Genomic DNA, 11,760 nt, shown 5'->3' with positions numbered 1-11,760 from the left:
CTCTGTGTTTTGTGAATGAGTCCCAGCCCTATGTCCTGTCCCCAAAGAGGGGTCCTGACTCTATGTAAAGCCCCAGCCCTATGTCCTGTTCCCAAGGAGGGGTCCTGGCACTGTGTTCTGTGGTCCTGTGCTTAAGTCCAAGACTGCATGGAGGTTCCATGCTCAAAATGCTGGTGGAACACAGCAGGCTAGGCAGCATCTATAGGGAGAAGCACTGTCAACGTTTCTGGCCGAGACCCTTCGTCAGAACTAACTGAAAGGAAAGCTAGTAAGAGATATGAAAGTAGGAGGGGGAGGGGGAAACGCAAACCACCTACCACCCTACCAGCTTTCGGGTTCAATGTATAATTCTCCGTAACTTCTGCCACTTCCAATGGGATCCCACTACCAAGCACATCTTTCCCTCCCCCCCTTCTGCTTTCCACAGGGATTGGTTCCTACGTGACTCACTTGTCCATTTGTCCCCCCATCCCTTCCTACCAATCTCCCTCCTGGCATTTATCCTTGTAAGCTACACCTGCCCTTACACTTCCTCCCTCTCCACCATTCAGGGCCCCAGACAGTCCTTCCAGGTGAGGAGACACTTCACTTGTGAGTCAGCTGGTGTGGTATACTGCGTCGGGTGCTCCTGGTGTGGCCTTTTATATATTGGTGAGATCCGATGCAGTCTGGAAACCGTTTCGCTGAACACCTATACTCTGTCCGCCAGAGAAAGCAGGATCTCCCAGTGGCCACACATTTTAATTCCATGTCCCATTCCCATTCTGATATGTCTATCCATGGCGTTCTCTACCGACAAGGTGAAGCCACACTCAGGTTGGAGGAACAACACCTTATATACCGGCTGGGTAGCCTCCAACCTGATGGCATGAACATTGACTTCTCTAACTTTTGTTAATGCCCCTCCTCCCCTTCTTACCCCATCCCTGATATATTTAGCCCCCCCTCCTTTTTTTCTCTCTTTCTCTTTCTCTGCCTGTTCTTCATCTCCCTCTGGTGCTCCCCTCCTCCTTTCTTTCTCCCTAGTCCTCCCGTCCCATAATCCTTTCCCTTCTCCAGCTCTGTATCCCTTTTGCCAATCACCTTTCCACCTCTCAGTTTCACCCCACGCCTCCGGTCTTCTATCAATTTTTGTTTCCCCCTCCCTCCCCCTCCTACTTTCAAATCTCTTACTATCTTTCCTTTCAGTTAGTCCTGACGAAGGGTCTCGGCCCAAAACGTTGACAGCGCTTCTCCCTATAGATACCACCTGGCTGCTGCGTTCCATCAGCATTTTGTGTGTGTTGCCTGAATTTCCAGCATCTGCAGATTTCGTCGAGGAGGTTCCGGTCCGTGTCCAAGTCGTAGCCTCGGCCCTGAGTCCTGGTCTCGTCCAGGGCTAGTGTTCGTGTCCAGCTACGCCTCTTGCCGCTTCTGCTTTGCTCTCCCTCAACCTAGGCTCTGCGATTCTGCTCTCCCTCGATCAAGACCAAGTCTGAGCTTCATGTCCTTGTCCAGCCTTGGAGTCCCGCACCCTGCCCCCACGTCCAGTCGTCGCCTGGATCCGGAGTCCGAGCCCGAGTTAAGACCCAGGTTCCGGGTCCCTGCCCAGTCTCTGGCTCGAAGTCCTTGTCCAGGTTCCTAGTTCCTAGTTCCCAGTTCCTAGTTCCTCGTCCAGCTCTCACTTTCCTACTCTGGTCCTAGCACATGCCCTGTCTCCTAGTCTTGTCCAGGGCCTGTGTCTTGTCCTGCGTCGTTTCTTCCCCACTTACCTTGCTTTCTTGACACCTAGTCCTCTCCCTAGTACTTCAGTGTCCGTGTCTTGCATTTGGGTCCGTTCCCAACGTCCCCCCCCCATGACATGGTCCCAATACAGACCCCAGTGGAACACTTCTAGTCCCAGGCAGGCAACCAGGAAGGGCTCCTTTTCCCCACTATTTGCCTCCTTCCAATCGGCCCCTGCATTATCCATGCGGGAATCTTTCCTGTTATTCCATGGACTCGTAATTTGTTAAGAAGTCTCATGTGTGGCACCTTGTCAAAGGCCTTCTGCAATTTCAAGTACACAACATCAATTGATTCTCTTTTGTCTATCCTGCTTGTTATTTCTTCAAAGGATGCCAACAGATTTGTTAGGCGAGATTTTCCCTTGACGAAATCATGCTAACTCCAGTGTAATTTGTCATGTGCTTCTAAGTACCCTGAGACCTGATCCTTAATAATCGACTGCAACATCTTCCCAAGCACTGAGGTCAGACTGACTGGCCTATAGTTTGCTTTCTTCTGCCTTTCTCTCTTCTTGCAGAGTGGACTGCTATTTGCAATTTACTAGTCTTCCGGAACAACTCTAGTGATTCTTGAAAGATCATTATTATTGGGTCCACAACCTCTTCAGCCACCTCTTTCAGAACCCTGGGGTGTATACCATCTGGTCCAGGTGATCAATCTACTCTTAGGCCATTCTGTTTCCCAAGAACCTTTCCTCCAGTATTGGTAACTCCACACACTCGATGACCGCTGACAACTGGAACTTCCACCATACTCTTAGTGTCTTCCATAGTGAGGACTGATGCAAAATACTCATTCACTTCATCCGACATTTCATTGTCCCCTATTACTCCTTCTCTAGCATAGTTATCCTGTGGTCCGATATTCATTCTCGTCTCTTCTTTACATTTTGTATATCTGAAGAAACTGTTGGTATGCCCTTTAATATTATTGGCAATTGTACTTTCGTATTCCATCTCTACGTTCTGAATGGCCGCTGGTTGCATTCTGCTGGTTTTTAAAAGCTTTCTAATTCTTAAACTTTGCACTAATTTGTGCTCTATTATATGCCCTCTCTTTTGCTTTTATGAGGACTTTGACTTCTCTTGTTAGCCAGGTGTGACATCCTTACTGTAGAATACTTCTTCCTCTTTGGAATGCATATATTCTATTCTTCGGAATTGCTTCTAGAAATTCCAACCATTGATGCTCTGCCGGTATTCTTGAAAGCATTCTTTTCCAATGACTTGTGGCACACTTCTTTCTCATGTCTCTTTAATTCCCTTTACTACACTGTAATACTGATAGATCTGATTTTAGCTACACCTTCTCAATTTCGTGGTGAATTCTGTCATATTACGATTACCCCCCCCCCCCCCACATAGGACTCAGTTACCTTAAGCTCTCGAATCAATTCCAATCATTGCACAACACTCAATCTAGAATAGCTGATCTACTGGTACGCTGAACCACAAACTGCTCTAAAAAAAGCAATGTCGTAGGCATGCTAGAAATTCCCCTTCTTTCAATCCACCATCAGCAAGTTTTTCCCAAATCAACATACATATTGAAGTCCCCCATCGCTGTTGTAACATTATCCTTTTAATATGAATATGTTATCATATTCATATGATGAGGAGGACAAAATGGCGGCGCGACGCAGCGCGGGCGGCCTCTCTGGAGATGGGTATCTGTTACTTGTTAAGTAGGGATCCTTGCAAAATCCTGATTTGATGGAGACAGACGTGAGAGCGTGGAGGAACATCTGGAGAAACTTCTGAAATGCCCGCTTCGCTGCCGCTGCTACTGTGCGGCCCGGAATCTCCGGAGGAGAAGACCTCCGAGACCTCGGCTTTGCTTGTTTTCGGCGGCCGGGACGAGGTCGAAGGCTCTCGGCAGAGGATGGCCCTCGGGAGGCTGTATCGGAGGGGCTGGTCAGAGGCTCGAAGTTTTCGGACGGACCCAGAGTCTGCTGTCGTCGGGTACTTCCAAGGCAGTTGTTGTCAGTGCCTGGAAGTTTATGGCAGGGAGAGTTTCTGCCTTTTGCTGCCTGATATCGGGACCATTGGAGGCGATCGGGACTTGAGACTTTTTAAAAACCGTTCCCATGGTCTGTTTTCATCAAATTATGTTATTGCTTTGCGCTGCTGTAACTATATGCTATAATTATATGGTTTTGTCAGTGTGAGTCTTGGTTTGTCCTTTTTTTATTTTGTGATATCACTTTGGAGGAACATTGTATCATTTCGTAATGCATGCATGCATTTCTAAATGACAATAAACGAGGACTGAGTGTCCTCATGATCTAATCTAATCTAATCCCTTTGCAATTTGTAGATCAAATCCGTACAACTGTATACAACTCCCTTCAAAGCATTTTTACCCTTGCAGTTCCTTAGTTTTATGCAGAATGATTCAACACCTTCCGACCCTACATCAGCTCCTTCTAATGATTTGACTTAGTTTTCTTTCTTTCTCTATTTTCAAATCTTTTTATTATTATTATACAAAATTAACAAGAGTACGTCGAAGTAGGTAACACTTACAATGTCTCAAGGGGAGAAAAACATTGTTTTAAAGATTAAAAAAATTGGTGACAAAAAGAAAAGGAAAAAACCCTACTAAAGCAAAGAAAAGTGAGAAAAAATACACATTAGGTGTTCAACCCCAGAGCCATGCGTCATACAAAGAGCTTCTAAAGATAAACATCAAGCCACCAGCAAGAAAAAAAAAAGTACCAATATTTACAATTAGATTGTGGAGGAAATTTATCAATTAACTCAAATGATAGTAAAGAGCAAATGAACCCCACCTTTTCACAAAGTCAAACATAGGTTCAGAGGTTCGACTTCTAATTTTCTCCAAGCTAAGACATAACATCACTTGAGAGAACCATTGTGATAGAGTGGGAGCCGACGTGTCCTTCCACTTCAACAAAATGGCCCTCCTAGCTATCAATGTAACAAACGCAATAACATGTTGGTCAGACAAAGAAATACCGCGAATATTTTGAGGAATTTTTCTAAAAAGCACAGTTAATTTGTTAGGTTGTAAATTAATTTTAAGTGCTTTAGAAATTGTAGAAAAAACTGACTTCCAGAACTGTTCCAGAAAAGAACAAGACCAAAATTTTTTTTTCGGCAGTTTGAACGGGGCACGATTGCGCAAGCGCGTGAAACTCGGCCTGTGAGGCAGCGGGAGAGTTTAAAAAGCGAGCAGATTAACGGAGCGGGCGACGGAGTAGAGGGAGACAGAGTAGGAAGGCTTTGGCTCCAGAGGCTTTGGCTCCACAGGCTTCTGCAAGCAGAGGTTGAGGACGAGCTTGCTCCCAGTCAGGTAAGGCCGGGTAAGTTCCTTCAATTAATTTAAATAACTTAGGAGTAGGTAATGGAGGCAGCTGTTAGGGCAGTCGAGTGCTCCGTTTGCAGTATGTGGGAAGTCAGGGCGAGCACAATTCTCCCTGATGACTACACCTGCAAAAGGTGCATCCAGCTGCAGCTCCTGACAAACCGAGTTAGGAAACTGGATCTGGAGCTGGATGATCTTCGGATCATTTGTGAGGCAGAGGCAGAAATAAACAAGAGTTACGGGGAGATAGTCAACCCTAAGAGTCAGGAGACAGGTAGCTGGGTGACTGTCAGGAAAGGGATGGGGAGTAGACAGAATGAGCAGAGCAGCCCTGTGGCCGTTCCCATCAATAATAAGTATACCGTTTTGGATACTGTTGGTGGGGACGACCTACCAGGGACAAGTTGCAGTGGTTGCGTCTCTGACACCGAGACTGGACCGTCAGCTCAGAAGGGAAGGAGGGAAAAGAGGAGAGCAGTAGTGTTAGGGGATTCGATAGCTAGGGGGACAGATAGGAGGTTCTGTGGGAGAGATCGAGAATCCCGGATGGTCAGTTGCCTCCCTGGTGCCAGGGTCCGCGATATCTCGGATCGAGTTCTCAGTATTCTCAAGAGGGAGGATGAGTAGCTGGATGTCGTTGTCCATGTAGGGACCAATGACGTGTATAGTAAAAAGGAGGAGGTCCTGCAAAGAGAATTTAGGGAGTTAGGCGCAAAGTTAAAGGAAAGGACCTCCAGGGTTGTAATCTCAGGATTGCTACCCGTGCCACGTGCTAGTGAGGCTAGAAACAGGAAGATAATGCAGTTTCTGGACTATTGGGCCTTGTTCCAGGGAAGGTGGGACTTGTTCCGGCGGGACAGGTTGCAATTGAACTGGAGGAGGAACTAACATCCTTGCGGGAAGGTTTGCTACTGCCGCTCCGGAGGATTTAAACTAGATTTGCAGAGGGAGGGGAACCAGAGTGTTAGAGCAGATAGTGAGGTGGAGGAGGATAAAGGTCATACGAGAGCTGCAAGTATAGTGCATGGAGTACAGCCTGATCTAACATACAAAGAGGCTTGGAGGAAAGAGAAACAGAATAAAGGGTGTAAAGGTGGTAAGGTAGAAGGGCTAACGTGCCTGTACTTCAAAAGCAAGAAGCATCAGGAACAAAGGAGATGAACTGAGAGCTTGGATACATACATGGAATTATGATGCAGTGGCCATTACAGAGACTTGGCTGACACCGTGAAAGTTTAAGGAGAAAATGAGGGGAATCTTCTTCATTCAGAGGGTCGTCAGAGTGTGAAACGAGCTGCCAGCAGAAGCCGTACATGTGAAGGCGATTTCATCTTCTAAGGGATGTTTGGATAAGTGCTTGGATGGTCGTAATATGGAGGGCTATGGTCCCGGTGCAGCGCTTGGGAATAGCCAGTTTAAATAAGCCGATGGGCCTGTTTCTGTTCTGTACTTTTCTATGACGAAACGCAAAGGATGGCGAAACGGTCTTGGACTTGCTGAGTGTTAAGGGTTGCATGAGGTGATATGCAGCATCATGGCCTTTTGTCCGAGTGCTCTCGAACCCTGCTGTGGGCTGAGCTGAGCTTTCGACATCAATGCAATGCGTCATTAAAAGCTAATGAGAAACTCGTGGCTCCCCCGGAAAGGAAAGAGCCCCATTCTTTGCGAACGGAGGAGATTAAAGGTCAAATGTTGCCACGAGTGTACCTGGAATGTAGCAAGTGGGACTTGTATGAGGGTGGAGTGTGAAACGATCGTCTACTAGCAATGTGGATCATCTGTTCCACAAACACGTCTGCAACTCCACAGAAGCAGGAATTTTGTACCTGGACTTATCGAGGGACAGACTTGTGATTCAGCCCCATCCGTTACCATCCAGAAAATACTGATGGAGAGAAACACTTAAATTTCCAATGATCTTTTTAATAGATTTTGATTAATTAGAATCTTCGTAAGAATAAAGGGAGATTTAATTAGCATCGCTATCTCAGCTCTGAATTTTTTCTGCGCCACTGCGTAAATCACGGTGTTCGTGCACGAATTCAAAGACTGAAGCATGAATCCGGCTTCACCTAGGATAGTTAAAGGGTTGGTGTAGTCTCCGGGAAACAACCTCCCATCCGTTAAAATAACAAAAATCTTATAGAACAAATTTACCACCCAGAGCAGGATAAAACTGCCCGAGATGGTGAGCAATAAAACGATGGATTTCCGTCGATTCGCTGTCTCCTGATCATTCAGACTCCCGCCATTTCCGCTCCCCAGGAGCTCTCTCCTGACTCTCGTGGCCCGGATGATGTGTCTGATGGTCAAAGTGTTGAGCAGCGAAATCAGCACAAATGGGGTAAACGGCGTTAATATCGTCCGAAGCCAATAGTAAGCCACCCAAAGTGGCGATGTGTAGAAAGCAGATTTTATAATACAAAACATTTGTTGGTTATCTATTGTTTCTGCGGGTTCAAATATAAAGTAAAACCCAATGTTCAGCAAAAACGTAAGCACACACACTAACGTTACAACCATCGCCGCAATACTCTCTTTGCAATACTTATCTCTCAGTTTCCGTAAACAAATGGCGACAAACCGATCGATGGTGAAGGCGACAGTTAACCACACAGAACAGTCAATGGCGTCCACGCTCAGCAGGAAAATGAGGCTGCAGACTGGTGTGTAGTCCAGGATTGAAGCGGGGAAATGCATGTCCTTGATCTGAGGGAGAATAATGTTCACGATCAAGACTATCAGATCGGCGACAGCCATGGCCAACAGGTATCGGGAGATACACTTGGAGAGACCGCATCTTCCGCGGGTCAGAACCACGATCGTCAGTGTATTCGCTGCAAAGATGAAGTGGAAACGTGAAAAACATTTCAGATTGGCGGGGCGAGTGACGAAGAAAACATATGTTGACACACAGTATGTTGACAGGCCGACTGGGGGAATGCCATACTAGATCTAGTATTAGGTAACGAACTGGGTCAGGTCACAGATCTGTCAGTGTGTGAGCATCTGGGGGAAAGTGATCACCACTCCCTGACCTTTAGCATTATAATGGAAGAGGATAGAATCAGACAAGACAGGAAAATGTTTAATTGGGGAGGGGAAAATTATGAGGCTATAAGGCTAGAACTTGCGGGTGTGAATTGGGATGATGTTTTTGCAGGGAAATGTACTATGGACATGTGGTCGATGTTTAAGGATCTCTTGCAGGATGTTAGGGATAAATTTGTCCCAGTGAGGAAGATAAAGAATGGAAGGGTGAAGGAACCATGGGTGACAAGTGAAGTGGAAAATCTAGTCAGGTGGAAGAAAGCAGCATACATGAGGTTTAGGAAGCAAGGATCAGATGGATCTATTGAGGAATATAGGGTATCAAGAAAGGAGCTTAAGAAGGGGCTGAGAAGAGCAAGAAGGGGGCGTGAGAAGGCCTTGGCGAGTAGGGTAACGGAAAACCCCAAGGCATTCTTCAATTATGTGAAGAACAAAAGGATGACAGGAGTGAAGGTAGGAACGATTAGAGATAAAAGTGGGAAGATGTGCCTGGAGGCTGTGGAAGTGAGCGAGGTCCTGAATGAATACTTCTCTTTGGTATTCACCACTAAGAGGGAACTTGATGACGGTGAGGACAATATGAGTGAGGTTGATGTTCTGGAGCATGTTGATATTAAGGGAGAGGAGGTGTTGGAGTTGTTAAAATACATTAGGACAGATAAGTCCCCGGGGCCTGACGGAAAATTCCCCAGGCTGCTCCACGAGGCAAGGGAAGAGATTGCTGAACCTCTGGCTAGGATCTTTATGTCCTCGTTGTCCACGGGAATGGTACCGGGGATTGGAGGGAGGCAAATGTTGTCCCCTTGTTCAAAAAAGGTAGTAGGGATACTCCAGGTAATTATAGACCAGTGAGCCTTACGTCTGTGGTGGGAAAGCTGTTGGAAAAGATTCTTAGAGATAGGATCTATGGGCATTTAGAGAATCATGGTCTGATCAGGGACAGTCAACATGGCTTTTTGAAGGGCAGATCGTGCCTAACAAGCCTGATAGAGTACTTTGAGGAGGTGACCAGACATATAGATGAGGGTAGTGCAGTGGATGTGATCTACATGGATTTTAGTAAAGCATTTGACAAGGTTCCACATGGTAGGCTTATTCAGAAAGTCCGAAGGCAGGGAAGTTTGGCCAGGTGGATTCAGAATTAGCTTGCCTGCAGAAGGCAGAGGGTCGTGTTGGAGGGAGTACATTCAGATTGGAGGGTTGTGACTCGTGGTGTCCCACAAGGATCTGTGGGACCTCTAATTTTTGTGATTTTTATTAACACCCCGGATGTTGGGGTAGAAGGGTAAGTTGACAAGTTTGCAGACGACACAAAGATTGGTGGTGTTGTAGATAGTGTAGAGGATTGTCAAAGATTGCAGAGAGACATTGATAGGATGCAGAAGTGGGCTGAGAAGTGGCAGATAGAGTTCAATCCGGAGATGTGTGAGGTGGTACACTTTGAAAGGACAAGCTCCAAGGTACAAAGTAAATGTCAGGATACTTGGTAGTGCGGAGGAGCAGAGGGATCTGTGGGTACATGTCCACAGATCCCTGAAAGTTGCCTCACAGGTAGATAATCACCTGAGGTGATCTCACAGGAGAATGAGAGAAGACTTGATAGAGGTGTACAAGATATTAAGAGGAATAGACAGAGTGGACAGCTAGCGCCTCTTCCCCAGGGCACCACTGCTCAGTACAAGAGGACATGGCTTTTAGGTAAGGGGAGGGAAGTTCAAGGGGGATATTAGAGGAAGGTTTTTTACTCAGAGAGTGGTTGGTGTGTGGAATGCACTGCCTGAGTCAGTGGTGGAGGCAGATACACTAGTGAAGATTAAGAGACTACTAGACAGGTATATGGAGGAATTTAAATTGGGGGGTTATATGGGAGTCAGGGTTTGAGGGTTGGCACAACATTGTGGGCCGAAGGGCCTGTAATGTGCTGTACTATTCTATGTTCTATGTATGGTATGGTTCTATCACAGGAATAGCACTTGAAAGGGAACACAGCTGATCCAGATATATTCGTTTAAATCGAACTTCTACAGTGGCAGACTTAAAGGCAACGAATCATCAGCAGTTGTTATTAGCAACAATAGGACAAAATTACTGAATGGTAATAAATACGCCAGACACACTGCCGTGTTCCAGGGGATGAAATGCCTCTTTTATATCTTGTCTTCGCTACAAGTAACTCTATTATAGACTTAACTGCCCTCAGACATATTTAGCCAGCCGTTCGCTACTAGAGGATAAAACCAACAGCGACCACATCCTGTGATTGAAAAAATAAATATATACTAAGATAGCAGCTCATCATAATCCTTACAAAACTAGTTGATCCCCGTCCCACGCTTGGCCCATGACTCAATCCTTCATGGTCGCTCCAGACACTCTTACGCCCCTCTTTAATTCACGGAATTTTTCACAGTTGGACCTACACGTTCCTCCTGGTATCTGTCCCCATTTGGTTTTCCTCACATCAGTGATGCTGCGGTAAAAACATTAACAAAATGCAGTAATTCTGAACGTGATTCGTGTCAATTCGCTCTCTTCACTGAAGCGGTAAACAGCATGGAAAACCGTCGAGGAGAACTTCAACTTAAGTCGGTTACACGATAAACGTTGCCGTACACATCAGCCCAATGTAGCGAAATTGTAATTAGGCTGTACAATTGTTTAGGACTCTACAGATGTTAGTACTGTAAGAAGAAAGGTAATAGTAGTTATTTTGGGAATTCGTTCATTAAAGCATAATGGCAAGGGAAATTGATGCCAATAATTATAGTAACTGTTAAAAACACTGTGAAGACGGCTAATGAATAATAGCAGAGAAAGCTAAAGTTGAGACTGCCGTTAACAAGAGATGATAATAACTCACCTGGAATCCCACATGCAGCAAGAATAGGGTAGTAAACCGTTTTAATATATCCCAGGATTGTTCTGTCCATCTCTTAGTGAAGGTTCTAATAGAGAATGAGGCTCACATTCATAAGTAGATAACGACACTTGAATTCAATCTCATATTTATACCTGATGGAACTCTCCAGTGAGATGATTAACTTGCCCAACATTTAACATTAATTATGGAACTTTAAACAAACAGATGACTCGAGCCCTGTTAATCGAATGAAGCTTTTTCGGTCAGGAGCGTGGATCGTCCCATCAGTCAGACACTGATTAACTTTCACTTTCTTCTGAATATGCTTAGCATACAGACAGATAGAAACATAGAAAACCTACAGCACAATACAGGTCCTTTGGCCTACAAAGCGGTGCCGAACACTTCCTTACCTTAGAACTACCTAGGCTTACCAATAGTCCTCTATTTTTCTAATCTCCATGTGCCCGTGCAGGAGTCTCTTAAAAGACCCTATCGTTTCCGCCTCCACCACCGCCGCCAGCAGCCTATTCCACGCACCCAACTCTCTCAGCATAAAAAAATGCCCCTGACATCTCATCTGTACCTACTTCCAAGCACCTTAAAACTATGCCCTCACGTGCTAGCCATTTCAGCCATAGGCTGAATCATATCCACACGATCAATACCTCTCATTATCTTGTACACCTCCATCAGGTCACCTCTCATTCTCCGTCGCTCCAATGAGAAAAGGCCGGGTTTACTCAACCTATTCT

The 11,760-nt window shown here is 45.7% G+C and overlaps 1 protein-coding gene across 1 annotated transcript; it reads right to left on the bottom strand.

Moving 5' to 3' along the window:
* Positions 1-6,996: 6,996 nt before the first annotated feature.
* Positions 6,997-11,075, bottom strand: LOC140721143 (probable G-protein coupled receptor 139). The gene is made up of 2 exons (XM_073036024.1): positions 11,006-11,075; positions 6,997-7,931 (listed from the first exon to the last, which is right to left on the bottom strand). The coding sequence occupies exons 1-2, from the start codon at positions 11,073-11,075 to the stop codon at positions 6,997-6,999; spliced, it is 1,005 nt and encodes a 334-aa protein (XP_072892125.1).
* Between the last annotated feature and the right edge of the window lie 685 nt (positions 11,076-11,760).

Source organism: Hemitrygon akajei, chromosome 2 (assembly GCF_048418815.1).
Source record: "Hemitrygon akajei chromosome 2, sHemAka1.3, whole genome shotgun sequence".
Taxonomy (NCBI): domain Eukaryota; kingdom Metazoa; phylum Chordata; class Chondrichthyes; order Myliobatiformes; family Dasyatidae; genus Hemitrygon; species Hemitrygon akajei.
Note: the sequence above shows the minus strand (reverse complement) of the source record. Positions and strands in the feature narration are given on the sequence as shown.